The sequence below is a fragment of the Pocillopora damicornis genome, chromosome 1, assembly GCF_964200805.1.
Source record: "Pocillopora damicornis chromosome 1, jaPocDami1.2, whole genome shotgun sequence".
Taxonomy (NCBI): Eukaryota; Metazoa; Cnidaria; class Anthozoa; order Scleractinia; family Pocilloporidae; genus Pocillopora; species Pocillopora damicornis.
Genome location: NC_142670.1, coordinates 17745732 through 17761449, shown reverse-complemented (window position 1 = coordinate 17761449; position 15718 = coordinate 17745732). Strand labels below are relative to the sequence as shown.

General features: G+C 37.3%; 1 protein-coding gene across 1 annotated transcript; it reads left to right on the top strand.

The window, feature by feature from the left end:
• Positions 1-10441: 10441 nt before the first annotated feature.
• Positions 10442-15242, top strand: LOC149052433 (uncharacterized). The gene is made up of 3 exons (XM_089195181.1): positions 10442-10620; positions 12671-12758; positions 14653-15242. Exons 1-3 carry the CDS (start codon positions 10549-10551, stop codon positions 14664-14666), a joined length of 174 nt encoding a protein of 57 aa, XP_089051307.1. The 5' UTR covers positions 10442-10548; the 3' UTR covers positions 14667-15242.
• Positions 15243-15718: the final 476 nt, after the last annotated feature.

Here is a 15718-nt window from a genome sequence, read left to right as displayed (position 1 = left end):
GATCCAACCAGCTCAAATGCCACAATTGCCTCAAATGATCCAACCAGCTCAAATGTCTGAATTACCTCAAATGACTCAACCAGTTCAAATGACTAAATTGCCTCAAATGACCCAAGCAGCTCAAATGACTGAATTGTCTTGAATGAACCAAGCAGCTCAAATGACTGAATTGCCTCAAATGACCCAACCAGCTCAAATGACTGAATTGCCTCAAATGACCCAACTGGCTCAAATGACTGAATTGCCTCAAATGACTCGACCAGCTTAAATGACTGAATTGCCTCAAATGATCCAACCAGCTCAAATGCTACAACTGCCTCAAATGACCCAACTGGCCCAAATGACTGAATTACCTCAAATGATCCAACCAGCTCAAATGACTGAATTGCCTCAAATGACCCAACTGGCTCAGATGGCTGAATTGCCTCGAATGACTCAACCAGCTCAAATGACTGAATTGCCTTAAATGATCAAACCAGCTCAAATGCCACAATTGCCTCAAATGCTCCAACCAGCTCAAATGTCTGAATTACCTCAAATGACTCAACCAGTTCAAATGACTAAATTGCCTCAAATGACCCAATCAGCTCAAATGACTGAATTGCCTCGAATGACCCAAGCAGCTCAAATGACTGAATTGCCTCAAATGACCCAACCAGCTCAAATGACTGAATTGCCTCAAATGACCCAACTGGCTCAAATGACTGAATTGCCTCAAATAACTCGACCAGCTTAAATGACTGAATTGCCTCAAATGATCCAACCAGCTCAAATGCTACAATTGCCTCAAATGACCCAACTGACTCAAATGCCTGAATTGCCTCAAATGACCCAACAAGCTCAAATGTCTGAATTGCCTCAAAAGACTCAACCAGCTCAAATGACTAAATTGCCTTAAATGACCCAAGCAGCTCAAATGACTGAATTGCCTCAAATGACTTAACCAGCTAAAATGACTGAATTGCCCCAAATGATCCAACCGGCTCAAATGCCACAATTACCTCAAATGATCCAACCAGCTCCAGTGACTGAATTGCCTCAAATGACCCAAGCAGCTCAAATGACTGAATTGCCTCAAATGACCCAACCAGCTCAAATGACTGAATTGCCTCAAATGACCCAACTGGCTCAAATGACTGAATTGCCTAAAAATAACTCGACCAGCTCAAATGACTGAATTGCCTCAAATGATCCAACCAGCTCAAATGCTACAATTGCCTCAAATGACCCAACTGACTCAAATGCCTAAATTCCCTCAAATGACCTAACCAGCCCAAATGTCTGAATTGCCTCCAAAGACTCAACCAGCACAAATGTCTAAATTGCCTCAAATGACCCAAGCTGCTCAAATGACTGAATTGCCTTAAATGATCCAGCTGCCTCAATTACCTCAGTTGCCTGAAATGACCCAACTGGCTCAAATGACTGAATTGCCTCAAATGACTCAACCAGCTAAAATGACTGAATTACCTCAAATAATCCAAGCGGCTTAAATGACTGAATTGCCTCAAATGATTCAACCAGCTTAAATGACTGAATTGCCCCAAATGACCCAACCAGCTCAAATGCCACATTTGTCTCAAATGATCCAACCAGCTCCAGTGACTGAATTGCCTCAAATGACCCAACCAGCTCAAATTACTGAATTGCCTCAAAGATCCAGCCAGCTCAAATGACCGAATTGCCTCAAATGACCCAACTAGCTCAAATGCCACAATTGCCTCAAATGACCCAATTGGCTCTAATGACTGAATCGTCTCAAGTGACTCAACCAGCTCAAATGACTAAATTGCCTTAAATGACCCAAGCAGTTCAAATGACTGAATTGCCTCAAATGACTTAACCAGCTAAAGTGACTGAATTGCCTCAAATGATCCAGGCAGCTCAAATGACTGAATTGCCCCAAATGATCCAACCAGCTCAAATGCCACAATTGCCTCAAATGATCCAACCAGCTCCAGTGACTGAATTGCCTCAAATGACCCAACCAGCTCAAATGACTGAGTTGCCTCAAATGACCCAACTGGCTCAAATGACTGAATTGCCTCAAATGACTCGACCAGCTTAAATGACTGAATTGCCTCAAATGATCCAACCAGCTCAAATGCTACAATTGCCTCAAATGACCCAACCGACTCAAATGCCTAAATTGCCTCAAATGACCCAACCAGCCCAAATGTCTGAATTGCCTCAAAAGACTCAACCAGCACAAATGACTAAATTGCCTCAAATGACCCAAGCTGCTCAAATGACTGAATTGCCTTAAATGATCCAGCTGCCTCAATTACCTCAGTTGCCTGAAATGACCCAACTGGCTCAAATGACTGAATTGCCTCAAATGACTCAACCAGCTAAAATGACTGAATTACCTCAAATAATCCAAGCGGCTTAAATGACTGAATTGCCTCAAATGATTCAACCAGCTTAAATGACTGAATTGCCCCAAATGACCCAACCAGCTCAAATGCCACATTTGTCTCAAATGATCCAACCAGCTCCAGTGACTGAATTGCCTCAAATGACCCAACCAGCTCAAATTACTGAATTGCCTCAAAGATCCAGCCAGCTCAAATGACCGAATTGCCTCAAATGACCCAACTAGCTCATATGCCACAATTGCCTCAAATGACCCAATTGGCTCTAATGACTGAATCGTCTCAAGTGACTTAACCAGCTCAAATGACTAAATTGCCTTAAATGACCCAAGCAGCTCAAATGACTGAATTGCCTCAAATGACTTAACCAGCTAAAGTGACTGAATTGCCTCAAATGATCCAGGCAGCTCAAATGACTGAATTGCCCCAAATGATCCAACCAGCTCAAATGCCACAATTGCCTCAAATGATCCAACCAGCTCCAGTGACTGAATTGCCTCAAATGACCCAACCAGCTCAAATGACTGAATTGCCTCAAATGACTCAACCAGCTCAAATGTCTGAATTGCCTCAAATGATCCAGCCAGCTCAAATGACCAAATTGCCTCAAATGATCCAACTAGCTCAAATGCCACAACTGCCTCAAATGAACCAATTGGCTCAAATGACTGAATCGCCTCAAGTGACTCAACCAGCTCAAATGACAAAATTGCCTAAAATGACCCAAGCAGCTCAAATGACTGAATTGCCTCAAATGACTCAACCAGCTAAAATGGCCGAATTACCTCAAATGATCCAAGCAGCTCAAATCACTGAATTGCCCCAGATGATCCAACCAGCTCAAATACCACAATTGCCTCAAATGACCCAACTGGCTCAAATGACTGAATTGCCTCAAGTGACCCAACCAGCTCAAATGTCTGAATTGCCTCAAATGACTCAACCAGCTCAAATAACTAAATTGCCTCAAATGACCCAAGCAGCTCAAATGACTGAATTGCCTTAAACTACCCAACCAGCTGAAATGATTGAATTGCCTTAAATGACCCGATCAGTCAATAATAGCCAACTGCCTTAAATGAACCAACTGGTTCAGATGACTGAATTGCCTCAAATGACTCAACCAGTTCTAGTGACCCAACTGCCTCTAATGACCCAATCAGCCAATTAAAGCCAACTGCCTCAAATGATCCAACTGGCCCAAATAACAGAATTGCCTCAAAGGACCAAATTGGTTCCAGTGACCTAACTGTTTCAGATGACCCAATAATTTTAAATAACATCTACTTTCTGAAACAGCAGAACCTAACATGTGGCCATCAGCGAAAATGACCTAATCAGTGCAAGTGACCCAACTGCCTGAAATGATCCAATCTACTCAAATGAATCAATAAGCTTAATTAAACTACAAAAAGCTACAGGAAAACAATGCAAGCTGTTCACAAGTGTTTCCATAGAGCAGGGAAACAAGAGACGAACAGCACATCTTCATTTCTTAATCACGGTCGTTAGTAATTCTGTGAGAACAGTATCGTTCGCGTACTCGGGAAAAGTAGAGAAAAACTTTCGGTTGAACAAGCCATACATTAGCGTTTCCATGGAGCAGGAAAAAAAATCGACAAAGATCATGTTTTCATGCTATTAGTAATTATCTGGGAGTACGCTTGGAAAATGCAGCAATCGCGCACGCGGGAAAACTATAGAAAAACGTTCTGGAAAACAAGCTATCAGTGGCGTTTTCGTGGAGTAGGAAAACAATCGACGATTTTCTTGTTTTTTTGGCATTTACCGTTTGCAATTCTGCAGGAAAACGCTCGACAAATGCAGCGTTCGCGCGCTTGGGAAAATTATAGAATAACGTTCAGGAAAACAAGCTAGACACTAGCGTTTTCGTGGAGCAGGAAAACAATCGACAAACATCATGTTTTCATGGCATTCACCGTTAGTTATTCTGTGGGAAAACGCTTGGAAAATGCCTTGTTCGCACGCACGGGAAAACTATAGAAAAACGTTCAGGTGAACAGGCTATTCATTGGTATTTTCCTGGTGCTGGATAACTTGCGATGAACTTCGTGTTTTTCCCGAGTTTTACTGAGGGTGAACAATGAATTTGCCGCACGTTTTCCGATATCAGAAAACGTCAGTTTAATGTTGAATTTCTCAGTCATTCACCATTTCGGAAAATTAACAGTGAACGCATGTTTTTTTGCCGTGTGAGTATTCATCCTTTAAGTGGAATACATCCTAACATGTCACATTCAATCTTTGTCCCGGTTTTTTGCTTTTTTCCCAAGAATTCTGTACACAATGGGGTAAAAAAGGACAATTCATCCTACAAGTGAAACATATCCCAGCTTGTTATGTGTAATCTTTACCCGATTTTCCGTTATTTTCAGAGAATTCTAAAAAAACAATTCACCTCATAAAAGAATGTATTCTAACGTGCCGAATTAATTTTTCAATGAATTCTGAAAAAGGGCTAAATTGTGTCCATTCATCTTTAAACTGAAATAAATTATAACTCGGGACATCCCTAATTTTCCATTTTTTTTTCTAATTAATTCCAGAAAAAGGGGCTTAATTCTGAGAATTCGTCCCGTAAGTGGAATACATTTTAAGTTTCCATATCCAATCTTCAACCCGGTCTTCTATTTTTATTTCAATGAATTCCAGAAAAACGGGGTAAGTTATAAGAATTTATAGCGTAAGTGGAGTATATCCTAAGTTGTCATATCTTATCTTGACCCCGATTTTCCTTTTTTAATGAATTAATTCAAGAAAAAGAGGGTAAACTCTGAGAATTCATGCTACAACTTCCCAAATGCCATCTTTGCTCCGATTTTCCATTTTTTTTAGTGAATTCTAGAGAACAAGGGTAAATTGTTAGAGTTCCTCCCGCAAGTGGAATGCAACCTGTACGTTGTCTTGTCAAATCTTCCCTGATTTTCCTTTTTTTTTAATGAATTAATTATACAAAAACGGGGTAAACTCTGAATTTATGCTAATAGCGGATAATTCCCGTAGTTCCCTTATACCATCTTTACTCTGGTTTTGCAATTTTTTTTTCAAGGAATTATAGAAAAACGGGGTGAATTCTAGTAACTCATCCTCCAAGTGGAATATATTCTATTAACCTGCCACATCTAATCTACTTTACCCCGATTTTCCATTTTTTTTTGGATGAATTATAGAAAAACGGGGCACATTCTGAAAATGCTTCCACCAATTGGAATTTATCATGTTTATCCTACTGACTTGCCATATCCTATCTTTACCCGATTTTCCATTTTTTTTTCCAGTAAATTCTAGAAAAACGGGGTACATTCTGAGAATTCACGCTACAACTGGATAATACCCTAAGTTCCCATATGCCATCTTTACCCCTATTTTCCATGACTTTTTTCAGCGGTGAAATTCTACGATTAGCGCTAATCGCTAGCCCCCCCAAAATAAAGCGATACGCAATAACTTAATTGTAATTAGGAGTTTTTTATAACACCCGCTTTCAGTTATTATTAACGTCCATAGAAATTCAAAACTTAGGCACAACAACATGCTATAAAATATATTCTTCCTCTTTAATTGTAGTTATTCCCCAATGAAGTCTCAATTAGAGACGAAACGCGTCCGAAATAAACGAGAAGCTTACAACTACAAAAAGTGTTTCTTTGTGCGGCTCGCTAGTCTTAGTTAAAAATGAAAGATAGAAAAAATTACAAATTTTAAAAGATTGAAGTTTATGTTCTTAGTGAATTCTAGAAAAGCGGGGTAACTTCTGAGAATTCTTCCTTCAAGTGGAATTGATCCTAGGGTGCCAAATCCAATCTTTAACCCGATTTTCCATTTTTTTTTTCAATGAATTCCAGAAAAACGGTATGAATTTTAAGAATTCGTCCCCCAAGTGGCTAATACCCTCAGTTCCCATATGCCATATTCACCCCGATTTTCCATTTGATCGGTGAATTTTAGAAAAACGAGGTAAATTCTGAGCATTCATACTACAAGTGGATAATAGCTGAAGTACCCATACGCTATCTTTACCCCGATTTGTGATTCATTCCAGGACTTCTACTTTTTCTCGACTTTGAAAAGGCCTTCGACACGGTAGAATGGTCTTTTCTTCCAAAAACTTTACAGTGTTACAATTTTTGGCAATCTGCTATCAACTGGAAGCTCTTTTACCATAACACAGAAAGCTACATTCTTAACAACGGTTGGTCTAGCAACTTCTTCAAACTTGAAAGGGGGGTAAGGCAAGGCTGCCCTCTCTCTCCGTATCTCTTTATTCTCTGTGTAGAAATACTAGCCGAAACAATACGGCAAAATAAAAACATTAAGGGCATAAAAATAAACGAACAAGAAGTAAAAATCAGTCAATACGCGGATGATGCTACCCTTATTTTAGATCGATCGCCCGCCTTTCTAACAACCTCCTTACAAATATTAGACTTTTTCAGCGAGATTTCTGGTCTCCGATTAAATAGCAAGAAAACTGAAGCTTTGTGGATCGGTGCGAATATTCGAAACGAAACACATCTCAGACCCGACAAAGATTTTAAATAGGTAAAAGATAAGGTTAAGGCTCTAGGCGTATGGCTCTCCACCAACCCCAAAACCACTATAGAAGCTAATTACAACGAAAAACTAACCAAAATCAGAAACAGCTTAAGCTGCTGGGAACTGCGCCGTTTAACCTTATTAGGAAAAATTACAGTTTTAGAAAGCCTTATTGCCTCTCAACTGGTTTACATCCTGTCCCCTCTGCCGTCCAACCACAGCGCTCTAACAGAAATAAATAATATGTTCTTCAATTTTGTATGGGATGGCAAGGGAGACAAGGTAAAGCACAACATAATGATCAACGACTACGAGAACGGAGGGTTAAGGATGATTGATATCAAAAATTTTCAACAAAGCTCTAAATTCAAGTTGGGTAAAAAAATATCTAGATCCGGAAAATCAAGGAAAATGGAAACTTTTGTTTGACTATGAATTACAAAATCTAGGTGGTGTCGAATTTTTTCGTATCAACCTTAATAAACAAGATCTGTTAAAAACTATAAAAACTGCAGAGGCCTTTACTTCAGAAATACTCCACATCTGGTCAGAAATCTCACTTGAAACTAATTTCTCCTCCATTGATCAGCTAAAGGCGCAAAGTCTATGGCATAACTCTCTTATACGTGTCGGTAACAAACCTGTATACTATCGTTCATGGTCTCTAAAGGGAGTTAAAACAGTGGGCCATTTGATGAATGATGCGAATAGTTTCCTATCTTTCTCTGATTTTAAAGAGCTTTACGACATTAAAACAAACTTCCTTACTTTTCAAGGCATCTTATCAGCTGTTAAGGCCTTACAAAAAAGCAATGAAGCTAACTTCAACAGCTGTAATACTGCATACGAAACTACCTTCGACACCTTCCTAAAGACGACAAAACCAAAAAGACTAACATAGAAAATTCTGACGAGCAACAGAATGCATGCTCGAAACACCAGATAATGTCGACTGGAAGGCAGTTTACAGAACTCCTTTTCTGTGCACAAAAATCACAAAATTGATTGTTTTTCAATTTAAGCTACTGCACAGAAGACTAGCCACCAACACTTTTCTTACCAAGGTAAACCTTAGGGACAATGAGCAGTGCACTTTTTGTAAAAGTGAGAAAGAGGCTCTCATCCACCTATTTTGGACTTGTGATATATCCAACCGTTTCTGGCAAGGTCTTAAACAATGGATAATTAACCTTGGAGAACCTTTCGCAGAAATTTTCAATCTATCGCCATTTATAGTACTTGGGCTTAAGCCACACAAAAACAAGAAACTAAACTTCCTTTTTGTGGTCACTAGATATTTTGTATGGATATGCAGAATGCGCAACATCTCTCCGGAAATAAAAACTTCCCCCTCTTCTTCTCACATTATAATGCATAAATCATTATTGTAAGAAAAACCATGCTTAAAACAAGCACAACACGCATTAACTTAGTGTTTTCTTTAATTCTGTTTACATATAATTTGATGTTTGTATCCTTTTTTCCTGCACTTTTTTGTTTTCTTTTAAACTACCTTCTTTTCTATAAATTGTGAGTAGTGCACTCTGGCTGTAAACGCTTTTTTGTTTTGTTTTTTTCTTTTCTTTTCTTTTAATATATAGTTATTTGTTTAGTCGCTCTTCAACCAGTATTGTTTTAAATATTGTATTGCACTGTAACGTACGTATTTGTAAAAAACAAAAAACGTAAGTAATGTAGCTATAGATGTAACTGTACTGTAAGTTATTTTCTGTAGCCGTGATATAAGTAATATAGCTGTAATTAAAGTAATATAGTTGTTTTTGTATTAAAAAATAAATTAAAAAATTTATAAAAAATAAATAAAAATATTGTGACAGTCAGATTTTAAAAAAAAATATTTACCCCGATTTTCCATTTTTTTCAACAAATTCTAGAAAAACAGGGTAAAATATAAGAATGCATCATCCAAATTGAATAGATCCCAAGTTGCCATATTCAATCTTCAACCCGATTCTCCATTTTTTTTCAATGAATTCTAAAGAAACGGGATTGATTCTGCGAATTCATCGGCAAGTGGCTAACACGTTAAGTTCCCATATGCCATCTTTACCCCGATTTACCATTTGATCAGTGAATTCGAGAAAAACGGGGTAAATTCTGAGCATTCATGTTACAAGTGAATAATACCCGAAGTTCCCATATGCTATCTTTACCCCGAATTTCCATTTTTTTTTTCAGTGAATTCGGCAAAAAACGAGGTAAAATCTGAGAATTCATCCTCCAAATAAAAAGGATCCCAGGTTACCATATCCAATCTTTAACCCGATTTTCCATTTTTTTTCAACGAATTCTAGAAAAACGGGATAAATTCTACGAATTCATCCGCAAGTGGCCAACACGCTAAGTTCCCATATGCCATCTTTACTCAGATTTTCCATTTGGTCAGCGAATTCTAGAAAAACGGGGTAAATTCTGTGAAATTCATTCTTTAGGTGGAATATATCCTACTGACTTGCCATAGCCAACTTTACCCCGATTTTCGATTGGATCATTGTGTGAATTTGTCATAAACGGTGTAAATTATGACAAATCCACCCAAACGTGCAATAAATCCAACAATGATCTAGAAACAGTACTAAAAAAAGAAGTGCTAAAATCAGCGGGACCGCAATAAAATCACATCACAATCTACTACTTCAAATTTTTACGGAGGGCTTAGTGCGATACAGCAAAAACCTACAATATTTAAAATAAACAACCAAAGGCCAAACTTCTGTGATTCAAGGAAGACTTCGTGACGCGACGCAGACAAATCATCACAACTTTGACCTCTCAGTCGATCTCACCTCCAGCAGATCAGCGAAGCGTCAAAAATATATAATTTCATGCCGACGAACCATAATCTATGATCTTCAGCTATTAAACAAAATAAAACAATTGTGATATGACGCCACATTGTGCTTTTGTCTTAGCTTGTGTGTAAAATGTTGTCAATGGAGTCGCAAGTCGAACAATGAGGACAATAAATAAAGCAAGACTGCAAATAAAGCGTGAACAATAACGCATCTTTTGGTCGAAAGTCGCTTTGTTATTTACGTAGCGAGTTATTCTTCCACGTTTAGGCTATAACAACGATGCGATCACACGGCGCCAACGAAGGAACGATAGAACTTCAAAGAAAATAATGTGAGAGGCCAATGATCCGGTTCGCAGTGATCATGCGAACAGCATGTTTTCCTGAGATCAGTTACCGGAAAATACTGGTCAAATTTTCCACTTATCCCGACCCCCTCGAATAAGTACTTTTGCTTGAAGACATAACTACAACGGAGTCTCTTAACCAGTCCTAAGCCGCGTGTCGCTCGATAGATCACAGGATATGATTGGCCACTCTATCACATTACGTCAGAGGACATATCTGCAATTAGAGGACATAAGTGCAACGGTACAGATGGAATCTAATGCTGACTGTTTCAAGAGTTCGCAGGCTATTGCATCAGGCCTTGAGTCCTTTCAGGTCTCGATAGGTAAATAGGCCCTACGGCTTGTATGGGTTAATTTGATACTAATTAAATCCGCATGTAAGCGGTTAATTATGAGCGAATCGGGTAAATAAAGATGGCGGATAAGGCCAAACGGAGATTTACCTGAAATAATGAGCTTAATGGGAAAAGATTACAGAAGAATCTCGGGCTTAGCGAAGCCTCTTGTGGAATGCAAAACAGAGGTGAGAGTTTACTAGGCACATTGTGTTCACTACGCCTTAGTAGTACGGGTAGTTAACGCAAGTAAGTACGTTTTAACAAAGTCAAGTTCAAGATTGCACAAGACTTGGCTATAAAGTGCCGGTACATGTAGCTGCAAGGGGTTGTGGCTACCGACTTTTCCGGTTTATACGCAGATTTCTTTTTCTTAGCATTGCTCGTATCAATCTAAACCGTGACGAATTACCTTATAGGAAAGTTATTTGAAACCTAGAAAAAAAAATGACATCGAAGGCACGTGAGGTTTGGTTAATTGTTTATTTTTAATTGAGCTTACATAATGCTAAGGATTTACGTATATTTTTCTCCTCGGCAAAACAGCGATTACATGTGGTTGGTGCTTGAAATAAATTCTTCAGGACAAATTTATCATCAGGTTCTTTTTTATTATTTCTTGTCTTGTTTTGCTTTGTTTTGTTTCTATTTACCGTCCAGCATAATGCAACTTGTGATTAAATCAACCAAATGCAGAATATATTCTATGTTTCCCACTGAAATGAAACAAACAAAAGTTTAGTGAAAGTCTCATTTTTTTGATGACAGCTCAGCAAATGATCACAGTGTGATAAATGTGTGATAAAAGTGTCCCTAAAGATCAGCCACATGTCAGCTGTTAAAGCACAAAGGGAAGATTTGTTTGTTGCACTTTGGGATCACAGAGAGTAACTTAACTGTTCAATAAGTGTCTTCTTCTGAATTTCAAATTTGGCAAAGGTTACAATTTTGCTCCCTAATGTGACTTACTCAAAGAATAAAAAAAGGAAACTATAAGAAATAAATTAAAAGCACTGTTGCTACAAAAAATCACGTTTGACATAATTCATTTAAAATTTATAGATTTTTTCTATCCATTTCATTTTCATTAAGCCTTCATCAATTTTCTAATAAGCTGAGAGGTTTATATTATGAATTATATTCAGCTACCCTCTATTTATACCAAATGGAGGCTGTTATGTTTATTATCCCTCAATATTTTTCAACATGCGGGAAAATTGTTTATGAACAGCTTACTGTTGATGGTGTGGGAAGTTTACTTTTCAGTGTCCTCTGAAATGATTTTATGAACAAAACATACATGTTCCTTCTTCTATAACAACCACACAATTAATGCTTTTCACCTTTAATTAACCTTTTAACTCCCATGAGTGACCAAGACAGAATTTCTCCTCAGAATATTAATACATTATCAAGCAGACAAGTGATGAGAGTAAAGAAGAATATTAATTAGGGGATTATTAGTTGATCCAAAAACAAATTCTCCAAACTAACATCACAAGAACTGTATTGGAGAGAGTACAGAGAATTACTAATGAGATCTTGGGAGTTTTAAACACAGAGTTTTCCATATTGGACATAAGGTTGGAAAATTAGGGAATATCACTTCAGGTACAGTGTTGGATATCCACCAGTTTTCTGTCATGTAATGGGTTTAGACCGGTTGCCTTAACTAGCAAATAAATTTGTTGGATTATAATGGAATTTATTGATCATGAGTAATTTATTGTAAAAGTGAGGTTCCTGATGTATTTTTAGTATAATGTGTGATGTTGTGATTAAAATATGAAAAAAGAAGGGGGAAAAACAGAGATAAACAAAGACAGAAACCAACTTAGGCCACTGCAAAATACAAGAAACCAAATCGCTGTTTTTGCCTCTGATTGGTTGGTTAGATAGTGCTAATATTTCAGCCAATCACAGACCAGTCATGGAAAAGCTTAGTTCCAATATTAGATTGTTTTAGGCCCAATTAAATTTATAGATAGCACTGTGTATGATGAATAAAAAGATCATTACGGTGTTCAAATCTGTCCCAAATTGTCTCCTCTTAGCCAACCATCTGAAATCTTGACCATTTTACTTTCAAGATCCAAGAGTTGACTCACTCAATTGAAAACCTTACACAGTTTGTTTTAAGTATTGAGAATATGCCTGAGATTGTGTTAATGCTCAACCAAAAGGTTCTTGTCAGATATCTTATTTTCTTAATGATTATATTTTTATTCATCTTTTCAGGCCCTTTTTTATGGAAGCTGTGTGTCCCAGAACGACAACATAACCAAGCATGCCTGTGATAAGGAGTTTCAAGCACTTAAAGCCTGCAGTAAGTTTTCTGGGAGACTGGTCAGGGTCTCTTTTCTTTCTGTGTTTAATTAGCTTGGATATCATGTTAGATTTTAAACCACAAACTTCAGTTATCATGACAAGATAGTCATTTGAAGATGGGCACAAAAGTGTCCTTTCAGGGAATGGTGTGATGAAAATAGAAAGGTTTGGCTTTTTTGTGCAGCACTTTCTTTGTTAGAAATGTCCATAGTTTCTTTCAGCCAGTAATTTGTTAAACACAAGGAGTTAATGACTGGCTTCAAGGGATAAAGTGAGTTTTCTTTTTCCAAGGCTCTCAAATGTTCCTTGAACTGGAGCCAAAGGCAACAATTAGGGTCAAATGAAAAATGGCTTTGGGTTGGGAGGTATAAAATTGTGATTTTAAATAATTGCAAAAGTATTTGGAGTACTTACATACTTAAACATGTACTCTCAAACTAACTCTTACACTCTCAAATGAGTCAGCTTTAGTCAGAATTAATCAGATTCGTCCTTTCATCAGTGGGTACTGTCCTACAGTGAAAGAGGGATGAGGTTTATTTTTTCATTGTCAAATTGTTGGTGTCATTTTTCGTTAATTTCGCTCTGATTTTAATTAACAGTCATCAACAAAAATTAGGGACTCAAGATAAATAAGAGACTACAGCTGTAACAATATTGCGTGACATTGTCACGACCTCGTGGTCCACTGACCACATCGGTTTTCTTTTATTAAATATATATCTTGCTGGTCCGACATCTTGGTTTTGTGTTCTCTTCTACATTGCCTGTTCTGGCTTGTTACAACAGCAAGTCACTTAGACATAGGAATGCTGTGCTTTTTCTACTTAAATTTAAATACTTCTTACTTAAAATAATGTAATAAAAATCATTAGATACTGAAACAAAATGTTTCATTCCTGATTAGTATATTGTGAATGAATTGAAAAATAAGTTATTGAGTGCAATACACTGACTTGAAATTAAAACTTTTAAAGATAACTTAACAACACTAAACTCTTTAGTAGTTTAAAGAAAACATTTAAATTTGATGTGTCCATCGCTGTCTACATTTTAATGAATGATCAAATCAAACAATATAATTATCTTAAGGCATTTTCCAACAGGTTGAAAATGTTTTTTTAGAAATGTGCACCAGGAAATTGGACAAAGAGTAGTATTTGTACAAGGTTTTGTTTAGAACATATCATGCATAAAAGCATATCAAACAGCTCTGACATTTCATAATTTATAGTGACTCGTTATATGTTTTGAAAGTTTTTCAAGCTGTACTCCAATGGCTAGTTCATTTAACAAAACTTTCTAAACATCACTGATGCCTTTGAATTAAGAGATGTACTTGACCTCATGTAACTGTTATGCTGTCACGTACATTTCCCATCTGCTCCCCTGTGCTCACATGTGTCAAATCTTGCAAGAACACACTGTTAGCTGAGGAAATCATAGAAGCACAATGATATTTTTTAATCCTTAATCTATACACATGCATTCCCTATTGTCTGTTTTTAACCCTTTACACTCTAACATCAATATATATGCATATTCTCCATACTTTTCTCTGTGTTCCGATAAGGAGAATTTACTCAACAGTCAAAAGCTTTTTTTTTTTGACAAGGAGAATTTGCTCAACAATCAAGGTATTTTTTGTCAGTGGTTTAATTTAATGGATGACATTTGCAAGGCAAAACTAGTTCGTAGTCACTATCTGGGGTTTTAGGATTGGACAAAGGTAATAATCAAATTTTAGAAAAACTGGTGTGCCTGGCCTTTTTGTTTACCTTATGAGAAGATGTTAGTAAAATAGGGATTCTTATCAAATATTATCATGTAATATTTTATTTTTTTATCTCTCTTAAGTTTTCTCATTGTTTGATGATGCATTTTTGTTCCAGGCAAAGAAAATTGAAGTGTAGAGACTTGAAAAGAGAGAACAACTGCACCTATTGCAGGAAAGTTCTGAAACTGGACGTCACAGGCAACCTACTCACTTTTTGCGTGGGGTAACAATATTATAAGAGGAGACATTTAGGCTTGTGAAAACTGATAAAAAGAATGTCTCTGTCGGTAAATATATAAATACGGTAAACTGCTGCTTATAAGTGCCCTCTCCTCCCCCCTCCCCCCCTCCCCCTTCTATTTATAAGTCCTCGGTTAAAGGCTCATCTAACTTTAAACAAAACAAAAAAAAAAGCATCAAATTATAAGCTCTCCCCGATATAAGCCCTGTTTTAGCTTTTCTGGTTTCTACAATACCAAAGTAGGAGAAGCCTCAGTGCTGTGACTTGGACATAGAAATTTTAATGATAGAAGAGCAAAGATGAACTTTTGAGAGAAAAGTCTGTTTTCTCAGTTTTCCTACGTACCAGTTTTCTTCATGTTGCCAGTTTTTATTGAGCCAAATGTATTGAAACTAATTTGATTTATTATGACGTTTTGAATCTTAATGAAAAACGAGTAAATAAAAAACGTATTTTGACCAGCACTGCACTAGCCTTTTCTATTCCGGTTACAAGTCCCCACGGCTATAGGTCCCTCTGTTAATAAGCCCTCCTAAAACCCTTACGAAGTTGTATAACCCCTGAGCTTATAATCGGCAGGTTTGTTTGTGTTGTGGAACTTTAAGGATTTGCCTCAGAAGGAATGGTGCTATTCTTAACTCAAAATTTTGATTCCGTTTTGATTGACGTATAAAATCGAATAGAGACGTCGGCGAGTTGGTCTTCAATCCAGTACAACTTATTAGAAGTTGAACATATAGAAAAGTGAATATCTTTAGTAAAAAAATAATTTTGTTTTTTTTTGTATATGGATTTCATGGCGAATAAAGCGAGGTAAACATCGCCAATTACTATAGAAGCTTCAGTCGCGAACGAGTTAAATTCTCAACGTTTCCTCTGGTAACTTAACATCGGGTCAATCGCTTGCTTTTGCTCATGACGTAAGCTCGGGACGCCTGTG